The sequence below is a fragment of the Pinus tabuliformis genome, chromosome 7, assembly GCF_031772625.1.
Source record: "Pinus tabuliformis cultivar Carrire ecotype Pingquan chromosome 7, CPIR1, whole genome shotgun sequence".
NCBI classification, from domain to species: Eukaryota; Viridiplantae; Streptophyta; class Pinopsida; order Pinales; family Pinaceae; genus Pinus; species Pinus tabuliformis.
Genome location: NC_142293.1, coordinates 792,887,280 through 792,912,341, shown reverse-complemented (window position 1 = coordinate 792,912,341; position 25,062 = coordinate 792,887,280). Strand labels below are relative to the sequence as shown.

Sequence of the window (25,062 nt, the reverse complement as noted above, 5' to 3'; positions counted from 1 at the left end):
CCACGAAACCCCAGCATCAGCGTCTAGGGACTGCGTCAGCCTCTCTCTAGCCCCGCATTGGCCCAACATCACTCTAGCTTGGCCTGCGTCAACCTTTGGAGGCACTGCGTCAGTCCTCTAGCCCTCTGTGTCACTCATGCTGGCCCTCTGAGGCACTGCACAGCTGCTAACTGGCTTTGCGTGAACCCTTGGCTACTTGTGCGTCCCTCTCTCCGACTACTGCGTTGATCCTCTCAGTACTATCTCTGCCTCTTTGCTTCTGTATTCACTGCCACTCAACTGCAACTCTAATCACTCTCAACTTTCTAAGCAAACCCAGTCCCAGAAAGTCGAAATCTTGATCTCTTGGTGTGTTTTCCAAGTGACCCTCAAGCCTCCTCTTATACTTTTCTCGTTGACAAATCAACGGCCGAGATTAAGTCCCTAATCAACGGCTAAGATTAGATCTGGCTTGATCCATGACTTTTTAGACTTAGGGACTCCATTAAAAATATTAATTATTTTAATATCTCCCAAACTGTTTAGAATCTTCCCAAACACTTTCTGGGTATTGGAGATCTCATGTGCCTTAGCCCCTCCACCAATTTTCGTGGCTAGAGCACATTCGATGCTACCCCAAATCAACAGATGCTCCAACAACCCATTCATGCAGCGGCACTTTTCCTCAACCCTGCCTTTCCCTACAAATGCAACTTTAATTTTAATGGTGAAGCAATGGAAGGGCTCCATACTTGTCTCCATAAGATAGTACCTGATGCCAAGATTCGCAACACAACCAATCGCAAGATAGACAAGTATTGAGATAGTAATGTACTATTTGGCTTTGGTGGTGTTATTCATTAAAGGACTGTTGAAATTATAACTAGTATTGATCTTCATAATGTATATTTATCATATGTTCAATTATTATTAAAGCATATTTTACATGCTTGGGTCAAAAACAAATTGTTTAAAGAATGGGTTTCATGCTCGAAAAATATGAGTTGTTGTTGCTCCCTCTACCTGCTAGAATCACTATTCTAGGCAAATCGAATTTTCTACCACCCTGCGACTGAAAATTGAACCCTTGCCCAACAATTTGAACTGCATGGGTAGGTACTGCGCAGCACCAGAAAATTTCGGCATGTTGCTCCCTTTGAATAGCGAAATTTTCTTCTTTTGCTTCTAAGCTTCCCAGCTGATCAATCACACTCTGATAACATGTGAAAATTTCAAGTCTAAAATCCTATAGCAACAACTGAAAATTATTCTTCTAATTGTTAATTAATTTAACAATTTATTTGCTATAGCAAATACTAAATAAATCACACTACAACCTTCACAAATAAAATTGCGGAAAATAGCGTTGGAAACTGAGAAATATGCTAGCGCACACAAAATTAACACTGTTATTTTTGGACAAATGTCCCCAGAAAAACCCAATGCCGAAAAATCGGTGCAACAGCGGAGGGTTTTTATTATTATGTAGCAGTGAGAAATTCTGAGTACAATCTGGATGCCAAAAATTGGCAATCCTACAAAGAAATTACTGGCAAATATATTGTGAGCAATTTTCCTCACCCCAACAAGCAATTCAAGCTCTAACTGCAGCTCCAAGTGAGTCGTCCAAGCAGCATTTGAGCAGTTCCTTCCACGCTCTGCCTGAATTAGCTGCTCCTGTAGTCAACCTGTCTGCCACTGGCTAAGAAACTCTCTCCAACCTTCTGGAACACTTTCCCAACCTCTAGAACTAAAATCCAACTTCTCTCCAGCAAAATCAATTGCCCCCTAGAGGCTTCTAAGCAGCCCCCGCATCAACCTCACTGTGGCTCTTTCTACCGCTCTGCAATGCACGTCAACGGATCTGGAAAAATTCCTCTGGCTCACTCTCCCTACCCCTCATTGTCTCTGCTTCCTTCCGAAGCTCGAACTCTTTCAGCCACTGTTGGCTCTCTGGAAAAATCTAACTCTCCAAGGAAATCAAACACAAGTGTGTTCTCCATCTACCCATTGATGTCTTCTTATAATCTTCTATTGGACATCCAATGGCGAAGATTAAGACTTAATCAAGGGCCCAGATTAATTCCCTGTTGATCCATCTAAGTTTCTTTCACACCTTATCTCAATTAATTCTAATTAATTAACCCCTTTTCCTAAGTTTGGACTTCGGAAATAATTAAAAATAGGCTAATAATCTAATTGAGACACTTCTACATGGAATTTCCAGAAACAACTTATGCGTTATGGAGAACACTTGTGTTTTAGCCTCTCAACAAAGTTTCTAGACTAGAACATTTCTGATGCTACAGAAACAAGCACTCCCTCTTAGTGAGGAAGGTTTTCTCTCTAGTCCTGCACATTCTGCCACAACAACCTGTCTTTGTACCACCCTATGTCACGTTGTTGACGTCTAAAAGGAATCATTGCTAGAAATGATTGGGTTGCTCCCTCAGTCACAGCGTTGCTCCTTTAGTCACAATGTTGTTTCTTCAGTCATTGCGTTGTTCCCTTAGTCATTGTGTTGTTTGTTCAGTCACTGTCCATCAACCACTGTGTTAACTCTGAATCATCTGCCACTGACTATAGTTGAACCAAATTGTTGCATTTGTGTTGCTGCTGACACTGCACTGTACATCTTGTACTGCTACCAACTTTGCATTTGCACTGCAACTCCCTCTCAATTGTTGTTGTTGCAACTGCAACTACTACAACTGAGAAGCATCTAAAATACTGAATCAATTGTGTATGTTGCATCTGTCTCCTAAGTCCTGACTACTACTAGCATTTGCACTGTCTACTGAAGAATTTGCGTTGCTGCCAACTCTGAACTGAGCCACCTACTTTGTTGTCAATATTACACTGCTCTCCTCGACACCTGATTGCTACTAGTCTGCAACTATCACTCTGGATCTGACTGCATCAATGACACTGATCCATCCTGCTACTGAATACTTTGGGCCCACGTAGCAAGGTAATGATCCATGAGGACGACACCTCAATGGACCCTGCGCATTCACTGCAACTCTGAGACTACATCTCTGTGTTTCCCCACCTCATTCCTGGAGGTATAGCTGCGAACATGGCGAAATATTCCTCCAGCCTAGAGGAAAATTTATCAATATCTGCAGACGTTGTCACCTGGTCTTGCTTCTCCTGTTTGTACTTCTTCCTGAGAGGACACTGTGTACTATAGTCGCCAAACTCACTACATCTGAAACACTTAACCTTTGACAGATCCTTCTTCTTCTTTTCCCCTTGTCCTTGACTGGGACCCTTCGATGTTGGGGCCACATTCTCCTCTTCCTTCTCACCCTTCACGCCCTTGCTATTGTTACCGCTAATGGTACTCTTTACTAGAGCCTGCCTCAGCTCCTCCTGTTGTAGATCAGACCACATCTTGTCCCATCGAGGCAATGTGTCTCTGCCCAAGATACTTTGGACAAACCCCTGCCAATCCTCTGAGACACTGTTTAGTGCCAATCGTACAAGCTCTGTGGGTTGGGGTGCCTCCCCAACAGCTGCAAATTGATCTTTGACCTCCTGAATCATGGTGACGAAGGGATCTATGCCTTCACCCTTTTGCATCCTGACACTTCTCAGCTTCTCTTGGACAAATATCTTTCGCTGCTCGGAAGAACTTTGATATAGCTAGGAAAGACCATCACACATCTCCTTGGGAGTATTCTTGCTAGATATATGTGAGACTATATGATCTCAAACTCCATCCAAGATCATCTGCTTTGTCTTTGCCATCTCTTTTCTGTACTTCTTGAGCTTATTAGCATCCAGGGGTACTGCCACCACATTATTTATATAGGCTTTCAAGCCATATTCATCCAGAAGGAAGGACATCCTAGCCTTCCAGATGACATAATTGGAGGCTCCCTCCAACCTATCCTAATCAACAAGCCCAACTGTGGCCATCTCTAAATCTAGTCGAAAATCTCCTTCTTTCCATCTACTCAACTGTTGGATCTACTATACACACTCCCTTCTGGAGTGAGAAAACTGCTTACGGCCACTACCAATTTGCAACTAGAAAAATTAGATCTTTAAAACTCGAGATCCCCTAAGAGGAATTTTCCCTCTGTATGTGTTATTTCTCTTCCACCCGACACTGATTTTGCTCTAACAAACTGCTGCAAAACCCTCCACGCCTAACCAAAGAATCTTCTCAGCGAAAATTTGAGTTGTTGTGGCTCCCTCTACCTACTAGAATCACTATTCTGGGCAAATCGAATTTTTTGGCACCCTACAACTAAAAATCGAACCCTTGCCCAACAATTTGAACCGCTTGGCTAGGTACTGTGCAGCACCAAAAAATTTTGATGTTTTGCTCCCTCTGAGCAGCGAAAATTTCTTCTTCCACTTCTGAGCTTCCGAACTAATCAATCACGCTCGAATACCATGTGAAAATTTCAAGTCTGAAATCCTATGGCAGCAACTAGAAATTATTCTTCTAATTGTTAATTAATTTAACAATTTATTTGCTACAGCAAATACTGAATAAATCAAACTGCAACTTTCACAAATAAAACTATGGAAAATAGCGCTGGAAACTGAGAAATATGCTAGCACACACACAAAATTAACATAGTTATTCTTGGACAATTGTCCCCAAAAAAACCCAATGCGAGAAAATCGGTGCAGCAGCAAATGCATTCTTTCAAAGAAAAATGACCTCTAGCCTATAGGTTATCTAAATCCTTAAACAAGTCCTAAATCTACTATTTCAAATGGCCTTCCAAAAGACTTCTTACTTGACAGAATCCGATCCCCACAAGTAGAGTTGTCTAGAGAAAGGTGGGGTAGAGAACCAATTGTTGCCCACAGCCAGTCCTATAGGGTGTTTTCCTATGATTGGTCACTACGGTTACCTTCGTCCCACAGGGGTGGTCGAGTCTTGAGCTTCTTGGTGATCAACCAATGCACGGGATTTCTTGCCACGGGTTGGGTAGCCTCAAGGAGAACCTCTCGCACGATGACCTAGCCTAACCCCCTCTAAATCGAGTTCCTGACGCACTCCCGCTTTCAACCGTGGGATGGTGAAGGATTTTAAGCTCCCTAATATGTCAACTTTTATGTCTCAATGTAAGTGATCGATGGGTGTTATTGGAAGCCTATCCCACTGATCCTACACCTAACTACACAGATTGTTTTGGCCTTGGTGCCCAAGTGGGCTTAATCTATGTGTGTTAAATTATTAAGGTGTAGTGTTTCAAGTCTTGGCTTGGTGGTGTTAACCAAACTCACATTGGCTTAGGCTGTGTGTGTCAAAATGATGTGTCAAGTGGATGAGTTAATTGAGTATGTTTTATGATGTCATGTTCTGTGGAAAATAAAGTGTTGAAAATGGACAGTAAAATGAACAGAAAATCCAAGCACGCAAATTGCCACCCAAGAAGGCTATCAAGCAGTTAAAAAAGAGGTGGAAAACAAGCTACTCAAAGACACACTTATGGCCAAAAGATCCAATGTCTAAGGAACTGGGATCTAAAGGCACAAGGCTACTAGAAATGGTGCAGACAATCAACAAAAATCAGAGGTGAAAATGCTAAAAAAGGATAGGCAAGAAGCTCCGAAGACCTAGGATAGACAAGGGATCCTAAGGGGGGAAGGCAAAACCAAACTCTAAAGGGAGCAAAATGATGAAGAAACCTATCCAAAAGGGTTGTAAAACAATGGACAAAACCCTAGAAATCAAAGGTTGAAAGTTTTGTACCCTAGACTCCTCAACTCAGCAAATCTCTTCCTAAATGATGGAGGTGTACTCTAAACCCTAGGGGGCTTTTTCCTTCCTCAATGAGAAATTACTAAAAGATTATAGGCCTAGGGGTGACTCAGGAAAGAATAGAAACCCGTCCCAGTACACAAGGAACACATTCAGCAAAATTGGAAAATTCTATAAAAAAATCTGAAAAAGGACAGAATGCGGAAACTGACCTAAAAAGTGCGTTGGAATGCAGAAAAAGGCCTAAAAAGTGTGTTGCAAAACGCAGAAAAGAGGACAAAAAGTGTGTTTTGCTCCTACAACTCTCGGTCGGTAGATCTCACCCAGATTGTGTCGTTTCATGCTCGGCTAGTACCTGTGACTTGCGGAAAGATGCGGAAAACCAACAGAAACCAAAAATTTTCCAGAAAACAAAGGATATCTAAAAATGGAAATTGAGAGGCTAAAAATAGCTGGAGAAAACACTGAAGAGCATTGAAACGATAGTCACCAAGGATCTAAATTACTACACCAGTGGGGTCGTCATTTGTTAGTATGAAAATTCTTAGTATGTGTACCAAAAATGCTTCACTTAAGTCACTGGTGACAAGTGACCCTAAAAACAAGATGTGGCCGCTTTTATGCTTTAGATCTGCAATAAAACATGATAAAACCCTGCAAGAAAATATTTGATGCAAGCCCAAAACATATAGCAACAGAAAAAAGAAGTGTAATAACCCAATAAAAGCTTTTAAATGAATTATAATTTTATTGAAACACCTGGTGAAGAAGATTTACAACATGGGTCTGTAAATCCCCCTCCGTGGGATGGGTCCTTTTGATGTCCTTGTGCTTCAGCAATCTTGTTCTTCTCTCTCAAAATGCAGAAAACCCAAAAGCAAGATGGAACTCAAGTGGGAGCTCAAATGTTATGAAATGATAATGGTGACAATGATAATGATCAAGGTGGAGAATGAATGGAAAACCCTCTTATTTATAACAAAGTATTGAGCTAAACTAGGAACTGGAATAATAAAATATTGTTGACCAAATCAAAATCTAACTATTAGGAACACTTATTATATTTTTTGGAGAGAGAAAAGATATTCAAAATGGTTAAATATCTTTATTTAGAAATGATTGAAGTAATTAACAAATAAAATGATTTATTAATCACTTTGTGAGGATTAAGAAAAGTGTAATGCTCCTAAATAGGAAATTCAGTGATACACAAAGCAAATCAAACCAACATTCAGAAATGAAATGCAATCAATGAACACCCATGAAAGCACTGGAAATATAGAACATCTGAGCTATTTTATTAAATCTTTCTGGGGCAAATACGACAGTGATGGAATGGTGCACCTGCACTTGTCTCCAAGGACAAACATGACAAAACCCAGGTGAGCAAAAGATGATCCTAGAGCTTCCTAGTTGATGCTCCAGAGGTGATCTACGTTGTGGATCTCTGCATAGGGCATCTACCACTACATTGTGTTTCCCCTGCACATACTCTATGTCAAAATCATAGGCTTGCACCTTGCTGACCCATCTTTGTTGTCTGTCGTTGAGGCCCTGCTGCCCCATGAAGTGACGAAGACTGTTGTGATCAATCTTGTGATCAGTCTTCACTTGGAATCTGTTACCCACCAAATATTGCCAAAATTTGGTCAAGGCATGCATGATGGCCAATATCTCCTTGGCGTATATAGAATATGACCTCTCATGGGGTATGAGCTTCCGACTCTCAAAAGAAATGGGTTGCCCATCCTGAGATAATACTGCCCCAATTCCCTCCCCGGATGCATCACACTCCACGGTGAAGGGTTGGGAGAAGTCTGGAAGTGCCAATACTGGACAACTGCTCATCACCTCCTTGAGGCGGTCAAAAGCTGACTGTGCCCCATCTGTCCATGCGAAAACCCCTTTCTTAGTCAAATCGGTGAGAGGCGCTGCCAACTGAGAAAATGCCTTGACAAACTTTCGGTAATACGTGCAGATGCCCAAGAAGCCCCTCAGCATTGTCACATCTCTGGGTACCAGCCATTCACAGATAGCTTGTATTTTCTCCTCATGTACCTTCACTCCATTTGCGCCAATAATATGCCCCAAGTAGAGCATCTTAGCCAGGCCAAACTCACACTTTGACAGCTTGGCATAGAACTATTGTTCCTCCAAAATACGCAACACCTCCTCCAAGTGTTGGAGATGCTCCTCCCAAGTTCTGATGTATATCAGGATCTCATCAAAAAACACTAATACAAACCTCCTCAACTGCCTCCGGAACACATGGTTCATACATGACTGGAAGGTAGTCGAGGCATTGGTCAACCCAAAGGGCATGACCAAAAACTCGAAGTGCCCATAATGGCATCAAAAGGTTGTCTTGGGGATGTCCTAATCCCTCACTCTGATCTGATGGTACCCCGAACACAGATCTATCTCAGAGAGGTACTTGGCTCCTCTAAGTTCATCCATCAACTCATTGATACAAGGAATGGGGTACCGGTTCTTCAATGTCTTCCTTTTGAGTGTCGGGTATTCGATGCACATGCGCAAGGTTCCATCCTTCTTCTTCACCAACACTACAAAAGAAGCAAAGGGACTAGAACTTGGCCTGATGTGGCCCAACGCCAACAACTCCTTGATGGCTCGCTCCAGTGTTGCGGGGGAGCGCCCCCCCCCCTCGCTCCCGCTCCCGATCCGCGCTCCGGGCGGGAGCGGGTCGGGAGCGCGCTCCAAAAATCGCTCCCGATTTCGGGAGCGCGCTCCCTAAAAAAAATTTCGCTCCCTGCGTTTTCGGGAGCGTTTTGCCTTTTTTGCATTTTTTTTTTTGTAGTAATGTTCGAAATGCAATTTTTTTTGAAAGAAACAAATAGTTTTTGAGTGGGGCAACTTAATGATCAAGTCTAGGCCCTAGTATTGATATGCTATTCATGGTAATGTTAAATTCTTAAAGTAAAAGTGACATTTTCTTTAATTTTCATTTTCATCCTTTTACTTAAATTTTTAACATTACCATGAAATGACTCAGGATGTTTGAGAGTGGTTTCGTCCTCATTGGATTTCATATGGAGAAAGTAGAATTTTAGATTTCATTCAAAATCCAGCAGACTTATAAGTTTTTCAGGATTTCAGGATTGGGGGATTGCAATGTTTCCATTGAATTTTGTCATGTATTAGGGTATGGAACTCATATTTAATCAAGAGTACCAATCCCTCTATGTACCTTGATGTTAGTGACATTGGTTGTTGAACTCCTCTATCATGACCCTTCTAAAAATGTACGCATCACTCAAACAAAATCTTGACTTGACATGCTATGCTTTTTCTATCTTATGTTAATGCTTAGAGGGTGATATTAATGACAAAGATCCCTATACAGATACAAAGGTAATGACAAAGATACCTCTGGATATTAATGCTTGGAGGGTGATATTAATGACAAAGATCCTGATTTTGCAACAAGACTAAAAAATTAGACATTTCTCGTGGTGGCAAGAGGCCCAAGCATAAGAAATAGATAATAGATTTACTTCTCTTCTCTAGTTTCTAGTAGCTTTTATAACTATTGACTCTTTCATATTTATTATGATATTTTTTTAAACAATATATGACAATTTAAGTTTGAAGTTGGCAATTATAACTCATTAGTAATGAATTATGAATATGATGCTTCATGAAAGTTGAAAGTTGTTTCATTTCGTTTCATTTTATAACATTTCATTTCATGTTAGATATTATTTGTTGTAATGGTTACACTTAGCTTACAAGTACAACTTTGGTGATCAATGATGATAAATGTTATATATTGAATTTTGAAAGCTTGAAACTTTAAGATTGATGAATCATGAGACTCAATATGTTGTATGTTACTATGTTACTAACTTGCGGACGTGGTTGATGAAGATTATAACTTCTAGATGATTGTTGTTATATGGTTCAATCTATGCTTTTTTATGTTTTTTATATCTAATTCATCATTCTACATGTTTTTGTTGACATATATGTATCAAAAATTAAAAAATATAAAAAATATATATATTTTTAAAAAATCGCTCCGGGATTCGCTCCCAAACCGGGAGCTTCTGAAAATGGTTGCTCCCGCTCCCGCTTCCGCTCCCACTCCCCGCTTCCGCTCCCGCTCCCAAGTAACATTGGCTCGCTCAATCTCGTCCTTATAGGCCTTGGGGTGCCTATAAGGGGTGGTAATCACTGCCTGCACACCAGGCTCCAACTCGATGGTGTGCTCAAATCCCCTGTCTGGTGGCTGCCCTGGTGGAATATCTCCAAATACTACTGAGTACCTGTCTAACAAGGCCTGTATGTCCGGAGGTGGTGATTGGGCTTGTCCCCCAACCTATGAAACCCTCAGCTCTACTACCCACGCTATGTCTCCATGTCGCAGATCTGCCTCCATCCTATGCGCTGAGACTGTCTATGGTGGGTACGAATGCATGCCTCTGAGGACCACCAGCTTGCCATCCAGGCCGGTGAACTCCATCTCCAGCTTCTTCCAATCAGTGGTAACTTGCCCAAGGGAGTACAGCCACTGGACACCCATCACCACGTTGGTGTCTGGCACATCAACCATAAAGAAATGGTCTATCATGGAGTAGTTCCCCATGGTCACCATCAAGGCAGGCACATACCGAGTGCACTGCATGGTCCGATCACCCGGCACCATGGCTGAAAATCCCTCAAACTCAGTCGTGGTGAGGCCCCTCCTCTGAAGAAACTGGCATCTATGAAGTTGTGGAAAGCCCCATTGTCAACTAAGACTGAAACCCATTGCCCCTGTATCGTACCTTTAATCCTCAATGTCAGAAATTTTGGGACCCCACATAAAGAAGCAAGGACTCCCCTGGATGGAGCAAAGGATGCCCCTCCCTATGGAGGTGGTGGTGGAGGTCCCCTCTCTGCCGGACTCTCACCATCTCCCACACCACACTCTGGTTACACCTCGTCCTCCTGATCACTATTTGATAAGACCTTGATGTAATGGGCTTTGCCAGCTGTGCACTGATGGCCTGGTGCCCAGGGCTCCCGACAAGTAAAGCACAACTTCCTCCTCCTGAGGTCCCTCTGCATCTCATCATCTAGCTGCCCCCGCCCCTAGGTTGCTCAGTGTGGTGGTGGTTTAGTATCACTTCCCTTCTGGGGGTAGGGAGTACGTGCAAGAAAGGGTGCTTGTGACTTGGGGATGGCCCCCTGTAAATCTCTGGCACATGTAACTGCTTCCTGCAACGTGGAGGGTTTGCGTGACTTCACCAGTCCATGCAAGGGCTCTAGTAAGCCCTCTATGAAAGTGTACACCCTCCAAGCATCTAATACAACTGACACCATCACTGAGACTCTCAAGAACTCCAATATGTATTGCTCTGGGTTACTTGTTTGTCGAAGTTGGGTTAGCTCCCTGAAGTGAGCCTCCGGATCCCTCTGGTCAAAACAATCAACCAACCTCCTAGTGAAATCCTCATACGAAGTCACATTGGCATGCCCCAACGTAGCCAAGCCATGAAACCACCAGTCATGGGCTTCCCCCTCCAAGTGCAACGTGGCCATCTTGATGGCCTCCAGCTCCGTCATCCGGTTGAGCTGGAAATAAGTGTCCATCTTCTCAACCCAGGCCCGAGCGGTGCACTTGGCAATGCCATCATATGTGGGGAAGTACATCCTCCCTATAGTCCGCTGCAACTCATAGCTCTGTGTGCCCTATCCTCCATAGCCCTTGCTCTTCTCATTCTGCTTGAGCTTGCAGAAATCTCTGAAAGAGAGTGCTTCCCTGAAGTCTGCTCCCATGGACTGCCATTCCCTGAAGTGCTCTCCCATCTGTGAAGGATCTTCGACCCCTGCTAGTTCATTCTGTGCCAAAGGCACGAAAGAGGGCAGTGTAGCTCGAGTTGGCCCACTCACTGATGGAGGTTGTGCCATGGGTGAAGGATGGTCGAATTGTTGAGAGGCCCCCGAAGTCTCTCCAAATAGAAACCCCCTAGGAGTGCTTCTCTCCCGGTTCTGCGTTTTGATCTCCTCTAGCATTTCCTTTTGACCCTTTGCTAAATCATTCAGAGCCTTCAAGAGGCTATCAAAGGCCATCTCCTCCCTGCTCTTGGGCTCTCCCATGTCCTCTACTACTGTTGCCTTTCCCTTATCCTTCATGTCTGGAGTGATCTCCAACTCTCTTTCTCTGCTTCAGTACCTCTGCCTCCTATATGTAATATTTTGTTAGTCCCCTTCACTCATAGGAGAAACTCCCCACGGCTGAGCCAAGATCTGGGCTCTAATACCACTGTAATGTTCCTAACTAGGAAATTCAGTGATACACAAAGCAAATAGACAAACCAACATCCAGAAATGAGATACAATCAATAAACACCCATGAAAGCACTGGAAATAGAGAACATCTGAGCCATTTTATTAAATCTTTTTGGGGCAAATACAACAGTGATGGAATGGTGCACCTGGGCTTGTCTCCAAGGACAAGCGTGACAAAACCCAGGTGAGCAAATGATGATCCTAGAGCTGCCCAATTGTTGCTCCAGAGGTGATCTACGCTACCCAAAAACTATGCTACCTGCTGGAAAGGATGTGCTAGAAACCCTGCTTCCTATGCTCAGAAAATTTTGTAACTTCAGCTCATGGCTCTTCAACAAAAACCCACCAAAACCCAAGAAGGGTTTGGCCTAGTTCAGACCCCTAAAAATCGACCTCCAAGGACCACGTCCTCCTCCTCACATTGGCAATCTCGGACTGTCTGGAATTGGCTGGGAAAGCCCTCCAAATCTGCTCCAAACACTAAGATTCTATCCCCTATGGCTTTCCTCCCTTCTCTCAACTGATCCCAGCTCCGTAGCTCTCTCCACCAGCTCCCACGTGAGCCGCAAAATGGCCCTCTGCACAGTCCACAAAAGCTGTAAGTTGAGCTGCCCAAATGCAGCAACCTCCTGCTCCAAAACTCCTCCCAAAGATTGCTCCTCTGTTGTACTCCCACTCTCCAAACTTCCCCGACAAGTGCTGCCCGGATGAACTCCCAATCCCCTCTGTGTGTTCCAAGAATACGCTCTACTAGTTCGAAGGCTAAGTGGTATGGCCAAAAATCTCCTCCAGTTCTCCTCAAGGTAATGTGAAATGCCTTCCTAGGGTGGCACTCGAAGTCCCACGAAAGAAAGGTTGAGTCTCGCACCTGACAAACTCGATGTTAAACAGCCAAGTAACTCGGCTAAACAGCGCAAACAACACAAGTAAATTCGATGTGCAAAATGAATACCTCGATTGGGAAGCTCTTCTTCCTTATATCTTTGTGGGCCTTCCTTTCCTCATGTGGGCCCCTCTCCAAGCCATTCGATTCCCCTCCAAGGCAATTTGAATTGCCCAAGTGCCCAAGTGCATTTTCCCACATGGGTGGCCCCCACCTTCCACTAGCAATCTAATTCAACCTTCCCTTCTCCTAAGTTCCTAAGTCAAAAATGCTTGGGTTCTTTTACTCATCAAAATTTATGCAAAATTGTGGAGAGACCAAAACCTGTTACAATTTTATTTGGGAAGGGTCATGACAAAAAGTGTGAATTTGAAATAATTATTAAATAATGGTTTAACAATTATTCCAAAAATAAAATTAATTATTTAATTATTCCAAGGTGATTCAGTCAAATGTGACAAGGAATAATTATCAAATAATGATTTAATAATTATTCCTAGAGAAAATTAAATAAAGGATAATTTATTCAATTATTCTCATGGGGTTTTTTTAATTTTAAACAGAAATAATTTAATAAAATGGTTTACTAAATTATTACTTATGGTGAAAGTGATTTTACTAGGGTAAAATTAATCCTACATGGTGTATTTCGATCCACCTAGTTAGAAATGGCTAGGTGATCATTTTTTAGGTAATAACATTTTTAGTGCCACAAAGATTTATTTCTCCAAGCAATTAGTGACAGGAATATGGCTTTTAATGATCTTCTTAAGGAGTTCGATGGTGCCCAAAAAAATGGTTCTATGGTTGCGGCTTCTTGAGGAGATATAAGCAGCGCTTTTCTTCAATGCCCAGAGATTTGTTTTTTTTGCCAAAGGACTCGGATTGCTTTTGAATATTTAAGCTATGCCTTCGGCTTCTTCAGACAGTGATATAGTGTTCTTCAAAATTATCCCTTTATGCATATAGTTCGGAGGTCTATGTTGATTTCTGATAGTATCGGATGTGCTCTAAGTCTCAAATTTTGCACAGAGGCTTAGACAGTTGCATTCTCCACTACCCAGAAATCGTTTTGGAAAATTCCACCCTAAGACAGTTTTGTTAAAATAATTAATTATTTTTAATGGGACCCTAAGTCTAAACTTAGGAAATTAAAATAATTAATGGGTATTAATCTAAACTATGGGTGTAACTTCTAGAAGAAGGCAGAGATCAAGTCAATATGATCATAGCCATTGATTAGAATCTAATTTGGGCCATTGATTGATCAACGAGAGGATTATAAGAGAAGGATTGATGGGCACTTGGAGAACACACTGAGAGTTGATCAGTCAGAAAGAATTGTTGAAGCTAGAGCAGCGCAGTGATTTCATGGTGATCATGCAGAGAGGGGCAGAGATAGTTTTGGTTGGAGAATCTTCTCCTGAGCCAAGAATACGCAGCAGAGAGGCAGAGAAAGACGCAGAGGAGGCAACGCAGTGCCCAATGAGGGTGACACAAAGCCAGGAAGGGCTCATGCAGAGTAGCGTAGTGCCTTCCAAGCAAAAGTCTGAGATTTTGTTGGGGGTTTGATGTTCTGAGCTGGGAGGGTTGAATTCGAAGCTCCTCAGAGCAAATCGATCCAGCAGAAAGGTGAAAGTGCCTCAAAGGTGACGCAAGTCCACGTAGTAACTGCGTAGGGGTAGCGCAGAGGTAGTCGAGCACTCGTTGGTTCAGCTGTCAGATCAGCCGGGACTTGCAATGTAGAGTGAGGTAATCTCACTAATTTCTTCTGCCGAGTGATATTCTCCGTACTGGATAGCCAGTAAGGCATCCAGAGTTTGTATTCAGAAATAATTACTGCTCAATAATAAAACCCCCAAAACTGTTGCACCGATTTTCCCGCATTGGGTTTTTCCGGGGACTTTTGTCCAAAAATAACGGTGTCATTGTGTTGTATCTATTTCCTGTTCAATTTCTTGTTTCCGCTTATAGATTTAAATGTTGTACACTGCAGTGTATGTATTTCAATGTTTGACATAGAAAACTGCAAATAACTTGTTCATGTAAATTAACAAGTAGGAGAAATATTATCAGTTGCCGCAATAGGATTTTGAGCATCGAAATTTTCACAGTCTACTCTCTTTATGAAGAGTTAATACTGTAGCCCAAAACTTTGCTTATCCTTGAAGAGAGATTGGTTCCTTGAATAACTTGAGAAAGATTCTTAGGACAGAGATATAGTTCACTGTAATTTCTTCATTATTTTGAGGTCATAGCTTGAGAATCTAGAACTTAATCAATCCTTGAAACCTTGATGATGATGACAATGATTTTCTTCTTGCTTCTCTTGGACGAGTAAACTTCAAGATGCTTCGATTTGCAGATCTCTTTTATCTGAGCAGGGGTAGGGTCTTTTGAGGTTTCCTTAGTGACTTCGTTCAAGATGATGATGTAATCCTTAATGGTCTTCTATTGCTTTCAAACTTTGAGTGTCATTTCTTAGAGTTTCCTGTTGATTTGGGGTAGCATCGGATGTGCTATAGCCATGAAAATTGGTGGAAAGGCTAAAGCACATCAGATCTCCAAGACCCAGAAATGGTTTGGGCAGATTCCAACTGGTTTGAGAGATATTAAAATAATTAATATTTTTAATGGAGTTCCTAAGTCTAAACTTAGGAAAAATAAAATATTAATAGGAATTAATATAAAATTGGGTTAGAAGGTTCCAAAAGTCATGGATCAAGCCAAATCTAATCTTAGTCGTTGATTAGAGATTTAATCTTGGTCGTTGATGGACCAACGAGAAAAGTATAAGAGGAGGCTTGAGGGTTAGTTGGAGAACACACTAGAGTGATCAGTGATTTATTTTGCTAGAGCGGGGTTGCTAAGCAAAGTTGAATCAGTGATCAGCAGCGAGGGGCAGTGAGTACGAGGCAGAGAGGCAGGGACAGTACTGGGAGACCAGCACAGAAGCGGAGAGAGCGAGAGCAACAATCAGTCCAAGCTACGTAGAGCCCAGCAAAGGTAGCGCAAAGCCCAGAGAGACTGCGTCATCCACGCAGAAGGCAAAGGGAGTGACGCAGACGCTCCCAAAGGTTGCGCAGTGCCTCATAAGGTTGACGCAGAGGGTCCTGGGGCTTACGCAGGTCAGCAGGAAGCTGACGCAGAGGCTAGAAGGGATAGTGTTGAGCTTCAGTTGTGCCGGAGAGGGTTTTGTGGGACAGGTTTTCTGAATACCTGTTTCTGGATATAGAGGTATTGCTTCCATGTATTTTTCTCTGTCAGGTGAGCCAATTTAGGCACCTAGTTGTACTCAGATAAACTATGTAATAATATAACCCTCTGAATAGTTGCACCAATTTTCCGCATTGGGTTTTTTCGGGGACATTGGTCCAAAAATAACGGTGTCACTTGTGTGCTTGTTTTCTTTCAATTGATGATCTGTAGATGTTGATATTGTACTTGTGTTTATTTTCAGTATTTACATGGTAAATAACTTGTTAAGGAATTAAACAAGTACGTGAAGTAAACCAGATAGTACAGGAAGAATTTCTAACGGTTAGACTTAGAAATTCCAACATGTCCCTTCCTTGACTTGTCACCTTAACTCTAATACCATGTTGAGAAACCTAAGGGCAGCAAGTGTAAGTGATTTCTCTTTTAATGATAACTACTTGTGAAGACTTTTTACTTTACTTAGCTTCTTCTTTCATGAGTTTCTTATTATTGTTCTTTTTCATCAAATAGCTACCAAACCATAAAGAACAATAAGACAAAGGACACAAGATATAGGCAATCAGCCAGGACCAAAACCTCTCCAATCTTGAGATGAAAACCCACAAGAATTCTTCTTCTTATAGAATCTTCAATTGACGAATTCTAAGACGTAGACCCTTGACAAAGAACCTCTCCAAGACCAAGTCACAATACTTGCTTGAACAGCTCTTCTTCCTCCCAAGTCAATGTTGGTCAAACTGATTGCTACTTCACTGTTTTCGGCTTCTCATCAATTTCGGCCTCTTATTACAAGGCAGCAATTTTCGACCTACTTGTAACTACAAAGATTTTACACGTGTGAGATGATGGGACAGATTTGAGAGGTTTTTCTTCTTCGCTATACTTGGACACTTATTCTTGCAACTTCGGCTAGAAATAATACTATTTCTTTAGATTTTATCTCGGCTTCTTTAGGGTCTGCAAAACCCTACTGCAGAAACCCTAGCTGCAATCACACGTGTGAGAGGAATGGCCTAGAATCTGTCACCAAAAACTTCACTTTTCTCCTTGTTCTCTTCACTGCTCGAGAGGCTTCTTTTCTTCCTTTTCACACTTCTTTTTCCTCGACAAGGATGCTTGATGGATCATCTCTTGAGTGAGGCAGAGTCCTCTATATATAGGCTCCTCTCCCATGCTATTAGAACGATTTGTCATCATCCTAGGCCGACATGTCATCTTTGTGTAGGTTGATTGCTTCTTTTGAAGGCCGACTTGCTAGTAGCACTTGGACAAGGTCTTGGAGGGTCTTTTGACTCTACATTGACTCAAATAAATTTCTTTACAATATGTAACATGCCCCCAATGGGTCTTTCATACATGACAATGACTCATAAGCCCTAGAAACTCTCAATGGGAGCTTGACCTACAAAATAATTTTCCTTGAGCATGAAACCCATGCCTCAAGAACAATAATAATAAATTTATTTTTCTCATTACATAAAATCATGATTACATATGTCATTATGAAGACCGAACATTTCAACATTTACTTCATGTATCTCGACCTTCATGTTATTGAATAGTACAGGTATAGGATTGCAAATTTATTCTTCAAACAATATGACTGAAGCTTGTTAGACCTAATGCCTCTTCAAATAGTTCGGACTAGGTCTCTTACGTGCACAAGTCTGAAGTAAGGGTCTCAAGTTCAACCCTCTTCCAATGTGACTGTGGTTATGTTCTAAGCCCTCCAATCAATGTTTTTGTGCTCAGAACTTTTCGGCTCCTCCAAGTGATCAAGACTTCAAATCAAGCCTTCCAAAATACATTCATATCCAGAATCTCGGCTCCTCCTTTCAGAGAGGTTGTAGCTAAACTATAAGTCTTCCAATCACCTCAGTCTTTGTCGGATATCAACGACTCTTATAGTTCATATAAAACGAGATCTTGTCACCCATAAATATACATACTTCTGAGGTTTCGTATCTCTGAGATGGATCAGAGAATTCGGTCTTCTTCAAAGGTGTTTTCAGGCCTTATAACAATGCCCAGAACTACGATTTCTTTGTCAAGATGCTCAGCCTTGAGTGGATTATTATGTTAGCCCTTCGATTTCCTTGAACATGGCTTGTATGTCCTTTAAATACCCTCGCTCTTCCTGTATATGCTTGTGGCCTATCCACTACAACTAGGGCTTGTAATTATGCTCAAAATTGCAAACTTCTTATAGGAGCTCGTTCCTAGATGAATGATTTTCTTTTGCTTGTTTAGGGGCCCTTTGTGACCTTCTTCCTGCCCTTATTCAAGTAAACCAAGTTTTGATACCATGTTGAGAAATCTAGGGTAGAAAACCTAGGGTTTTATAATTGTATTTCTCTTTTAATTTTGACAAATGCTTGCGATTACATTAGTTCATTATCATTACTATTGTATTCAGATCATCATCAAGACATATGCCAAACAAGAAGATCTAAGACATAAGACCAACTCACCAAAAACCAAGTCAGCCACCCACAAAGATTTGCTTCATAAGCTTCCACTGCTTCTGCAAAATTTGGTTCTTTGGTACTCCTAGTTTTCCACAGAAAAATTGTATCCATGAGAGAAATGAACATCAGATGAAAGATACTCCATTTAATGTTGTCTTCCATCCTTTCCCAAGGACCTTCGCACTTCCTTCTGGCCGCAGAGTATATCACTGAAAGTTGTTAAAAAATTGTGTTTCTAATGAAGGTTGAATTCCTCCTTTATATAGGCTCTTCAAGGGTGGCAAGGGTCTCTTCTAGGCGAACACATAGGGCTGGCCGACCTGGTCTTTGGAAGACTCCAAACAAAATAACATATTTTTATATTCCTTGATAAATAAGGGGTATTTACATCATGGCTTCGATTGTTGACTCAAGACATACACCTAGAGCACACAATGGGTGCTTGACCTAGTACAAAATAACCATGGGCAAGAAACCCATTTACAAATAAATAATTTTCTTTTAAAAAAAGCTATATTTTCTTTTTCTTTCTCTTGACATGTACAATAATAATTACATCAAGTCATGGTCCAAACACAATTATGAAGACCAAAACTAGTTACAACTTTCAACAAGAAGCCCACCCAAAACCCTAGCAAAGATGACTGAAATGAGTGATAGAATGATAACAAATGGAGTGAAATATGGTCTTTATCCATCCATAAAACCCATCCATGAGTTGTGGGGACTACTGGGGCCTTCCCATGGACCCCAAAGGCAATAAAGGCCAAAAAACCCAAGAAATCGACTTCCACAAGTGTTTCACTGATGCAAGGAAGGCTTCAGTCAAGAGTGCATCAGGGTTTGAGTTGGAATTGCACTTCGGGGAGCACTTCCCATAGTGGCAAGAGCATCGACATAGGGGAGAGGGCACGCTTTGGCGTGACTCTTAGTTCCCAACCAAAAAAAGGAAGCAAGACAAGAGAGCTAAAAACAGCAGGTACAAAATGTTGCCTAAGTGACCTTCATGCAAGAGTAGTAACCATCTTGTTGGCCTTAGCTTTCTACTTGCGTAAAAAGAAAAATTACAATAGAACAGTTTTTGGACATATAATACAGTAAACAAATGGCTCCTATAAATTATAACAAGAATAGATGATACTTTAAAAAGTCAAAATGCATCAAAAGATTATGGCATACACTTGTGATGTAACATCCCACAAAAACAGCAATGTTTTCACATGATGTGACATGACAAGCAACACTGGTCTAGAAAATATAGTTTTGGAAAATTCTTATATAGTGAGAAAAGCATTTTGAGTAGCTCATATGCATTACTTGAACCTAACAATATGTTAAGTTAATCAGCATTGGATAAAGATGTTTTCAAAACTTACATAGTGCCTGAGTTCTTCTTGCAAATGCTTCATCACTGTTTTGCTTTCATGATCACTTGAACTTTGAGCTTCTGCACTGGCATTGGACGCTTTCTGCTCCAATTCTCTTTTCTGAATTAAGCTCTGCATAATTGAAAGTAGAAGAAAGAGATTTAAAATAAAAAATATGTTGCATTATCACACAGTAAAAACAATTCTTCCAAATGATTATAAGTGACCCAGACCCTTTTACAGAACAAAATTAGATTGTGGATCCCCATGAGAGTAAAGGAAAATACTTATCCATAGATACGTACACCAAATAGATAAAGATTACCAAGCCAACATCCCACATTGAAATCCACGTTAAAAAGACATCATAAAGGCTAATGTAGAGCACTCGAGCCATCTTTCAGAGTGAAAATGCTCAAATTTATCATTGGCATCTAAGTTTCAAAATTCACATCCACCATTCACAGAAACCAATTCTTATGTACTATCATAAGGTAAATAGAGTTGACAACAAGATGTGAATGAATCAATATCCTACAAGCTCTCATCCGCACACTGAAGCTAGCAACATAACTATGTCAAAGCATGCAAACCTTTCATAGTTCTTTGCAGCATCTCTTACAAAGAATAGCAACAGTGAATTTGCCATTAAGATATATGAATGGCCTCCAACATTAAAATGTTATTACCAAAAATAAGAAGCTTTCATTACATGTGATAGTAGTTGATTTTTCCATCGGATATAAAAATATGAATTTCTTCTACAACTACTAATGTTTTAGCATCCTTAAAACTTACATAAAAATTTCCTATAGGAGAATCTCAATACAGTATGGATAATTAGGAAATAGATTTTGCATCTAGAGGAACAGATCCTTACCCCCTCCTCCCCTAGATATGCCTAGATAGGTATTGCATCCAAATTTTTCTAGGATTTGACAAAAAGGTAAATAGAAGTGACAACAAAAGATGTGAATGAATCAATACACTATAATGTCTCATCAGCGCAGTGAAGCTAGCCACGTAGCCATGTGAGCCTCTCATATTATCTGCAGTATCTCTTACAATGAACAGCAACATTGAGTTTGCCAATAAGGTAGATGAATGCCCTTCAGGCTTCAACATTACATTGTCATTGTCAAAACTAAGAAATTTGCAATTTAAGATTTCATAACACGTGATAGTATTTGATTTTTCCTTTAGATCTAAAGATCTGAAATTCTTATACAACCACTAACGTCTTAGCATTGTTAAAACTAGCACAAAATGTTCCCATAGGAGCATCTTAATACAATATTGTTAATTAGGAGATATATTTTGCATCTAGAGGAATTGATCATGTTATCGCTTAGATTGTAAAAGCACAGTGCGACCATGACTCAGGATGGGGGTTGTAACTCTGATCCCCGCCCACTCCGTTCTAGCTATCTCCAACCAGCAAGCTATGGGGGGTAGTCCCTATGGAAATGAGATAATGGCAAGCAAGTTCGGAACCGACTTGCCCGGGAGATACAGTTGAGTGGCCTAACTACTTGGTGAAAATTTAGCAGGATTAAGGATTTTATTAGATTTAGAATTGAGACCAGTGCCTTATGGAGTCAAAAGTTTTTGCTTATTATAAATTATGACCAAGTAACCAGATGGAAAATTGTTGTTTATATGATTGACTAACCTATATGAGATGCAACTCCTAAGATCTACGTGTCATGCAAGGATCTTGGTTAATTTGAGATTATATGCCTAGTTTAAATGGAACCTTTCCCTTGATTGTTTTGATAACAGTTTTCAAAGTAGGTTGTAGGATGGAAGCCAATGGGAAGCAAGCAAAGGCTTGATTAATGATACCTCCCCCTGTGTTCCAACCACCCAATGCCTCCGACGCTATAGAGACTGTAGCTCTGACAACTGCAAGGACAGTGTGTTGACCACTAAGAAGGGTTGAATTCCTCAAGCTAAATAAGAAAGGGTTGTCCTAAGAGTCTATCAACCAAGCTTATGCTTGGAGGTAAGTTATTAATGCAACTACACTTAGGATGAAATGCAAGATTATGAGTGAGTCTTAATTTAAGATTTGTTTATGTGATTCAAGTACTTGAAGTTGATTATCTTATAACGAGAGTACTTTAACAATTTATTGGAAAACAATCTTAAACAAGACCAAGTGCTCAATGATACAAGTGCCAATAATAGACAAGATCCTCTATTCAATAATTAGCCAATGAGATGCCAATAACCATTACTTGAGATAAGATAGATGCCAATGATGATGCTCTTAGACAATGACAATAATTAAGGAACTTGAAGCACTTATCCACTTATTAATTAACCAATGATTTATCAACACAAAATGCCAATCACAATTTCTCAAGATGCTCCAATTATGATCGTATGTTAATATCACAATGCCAATTAGATTTCAAATGTTCAATATCAATGAGATTGGAAGATTAGAGCTTGTATGTGAGTGATATAAGTGCAAAATTTGGAAATTCTTACAACTTAAGACAAGACAAGCGAATGTTAGATTTCCAATAACCAAAATCAGCAATAATACTTCAGAATTTTCAGCGCTTATTAGTCTAATGACAGCAGTAAAAAAATCACTTTCGATTCAAGAGACAAGCAACATGTAGTAACTAGATATGATCACTGAAATGCCAACAACTTGGCAAAGTAAAACTATGATTTTTGGTCCTCTTAAGATGCAATACTCAGAATTATATCAGATCTGAGATAACTTGTTACAGCAGTTAGAAAATATGTAAACAGTGAGATATTAGTGCTACCAAGTGCCAAAATATGCCTAAAATTTGAGTAAGCTTGCCAAACTGAAAAATTTGATTTTTAAGTCCTTTAAGTGTGTTATTCAGAAAACATTCAGATTTGATTCAGTGATTATGCAAAGAATTTCCCGCAAGCAAATTACTAGATTTAAGCTAGATCTTTAATGCCCAAGTGGCCAAAATTTTAAGAAAAAATTATTTTGCAATTTTAGAGCATTTTCACCAATTAGATGTGTTTTTAGGGCACTTGTATCACTGTTATGAAGATGTTATTACAGTTGTAATAAAACAGAGATAAAATGAGGGTTTACAAAGCAAACCCTAGGCCCAAGGTTGTAAATCAACTTCCCAACTTTGCCAAAAAATTTCCAATGCTCTTGCAACATGAAAACACAAACTTTGAACCAATTTTCTCTGTAAAACCACCAAGGAATCAATCCCAAAAATTTCATAGGTCAAACTAAGGCTAGAAGGGAGCCAAGGGCAAGGGAAAAGAGGCCAAAGAGGAGAGGAAAAGGCCTTAGAGGCCTAGTGTCTCAAGGGAAACGCCTAAGAAAGCCTATGGCAAGCCCTAAAGGGCTGTCGCGGGCCCCACAAGGGTGACGGCCTAGGGAAAGAGGGTCGCAAAGAGAGGCTGAGACCTCACAGTTGGGCCTAGAAAGGCCCTAAAACTTTGACGCAAAGGGTAAAATGGGAGGCTAAGGCCCCTAGGGCTTACAGGCAGCCTTGAAAAGGGCTAAAAAAGATGACGTAGGGGGCTCTAGGGTTGATGGAGAGGTTATGTAACGAACTAAATTTATATAAAAAATAAACATAAATAATGTAAAAGATAACAAATAAGATTAATGGTTAATTAGTTAAGCAATTAATGAAAAGGTATGTCCCTAAGGACTTAACTATTCATGAAAGGGTACTTACTTGGCTATATATACAGGACCCTCATTCTCATTTGTATCATCCTACATCAATTCTTTATATAATACACAATTTACACTTACTGTCCTACAATGGATGTATTTGTCTATGAAGTATTTTAATATGTATGTTGCATATATGACTAGAGGTCGTTACATTGGTACAAAAGCCACGTCTGATTCCGACTTTTGGCCACCAACCTCTGTCAACATTGTTACTGTCAAAGCTCAAGCGTTTCGCTACGAAGAAGGAGCTTCTCCATTCTCCCAGTCACTAGTAACTACTAGGCCTTTGACCATATAAAAAAATAAAATTAAAAATTAATATATATAAAGTGATATAACTAAAGAAAAAAACAATATATATATATATATATATATATATTAAAAAAAATCAAAAACAATTTTAAAAAAAGGGAAAAAAAAGGAAGAAAGAAGAAAAAAAACAAAACAAAAACAAAAAAAATTATATATATAGAATATATATGAAAAGGAAAGAATAAATACATTTAGAAATAAAAATTATAAAACAAAAAAAATACCCACTGTCACTACTCGCACAGTGCAGCCCGTAGCACAGGCTTTGAACCAACTGCACAAGTCGTGGACAATCGTTTGCAGGTCATCGCTCGACCTCTCGTCCGTTGTATCAACCATCCGCCGACAGGTCATCCGCTCGAGCCACCCATCGACTGGCGCAACGACCATAACTTTGTTTCCTTTGAATTATTCGTTCCGTCATCGTAGTCATCTTCCGATAGGATTCATTTTTACTTTGCTTCCCTCACGCAGTCGCAGCACACAAACCGCAAGACCACCCGCAACTCTGTCATCCAACCAACAGTCACTGAAACGTCGCACCAATTTCTGCCTTCATGCAGCTATCGAGCCACCCCCACGAACTGTCGACTCGACTGCATACCTGTCTTTCTGGTCCCTTCACAAACTGCATACCTATCTTTCTATTCCGACAGTTTGACATCCCACAACCTGTCCACAATTCGAGTATGTCCTTCTAACCTCTAACCCGATAAGTCGACACAGCTCTGCTCTGCCAAAATGTTTTTTTCCAAGTCAAACGACGTGACCGATAATTTTTTAGTCATGTTTTTTTTGGTTTCATTTCACTCAATCTGTGATCCACAAAACATTAAAGGTTATTAAAAAAAAAAAATTAATTATATTATATTATATATATATATATATATAATTTAATTATTATATATTTAAAATATATATATATATATATATTAATTAATTAAAATTATTTGAATGAAAAAAAACTGGGGGTAACAAACATATATATACTGAGAAGACAAAAGAAATTATTCAACAAAATAGGGTTGAAGAATTTATAAGAAATTAGGAAGGGGTTACCTTTAAAGCCTAAGCTTATCAACAAGCACAAAAGAAAGTTCATCACT

General features: G+C 40.3%; 1 protein-coding gene across 4 annotated transcripts in view; it reads right to left on the bottom strand.

Annotated features, from left to right (window-relative positions):
- MAD1 (mitotic checkpoint family protein) overlaps positions 1 to 25,062 on the bottom strand; it is a 285,271-nt gene that overhangs the window by 139,014 nt on the left and 121,195 nt on the right. For all 4 annotated transcript variants that reach the window (XR_016266807.1, XM_089458864.1, XM_089458865.1 and 1 more), the window contains exon 6: positions 19,951 to 20,073. Coding sequence is in view for 3 of the 4 variants with exons in the window: in XM_089458864.1 (XP_089314990.1) it covers positions 19,951 to 20,073 (123 nt within the window). In the remaining variant the exon portion in view is untranslated. The remainder of the gene's footprint in view (positions 1 to 19,950; positions 20,074 to 25,062) is intronic.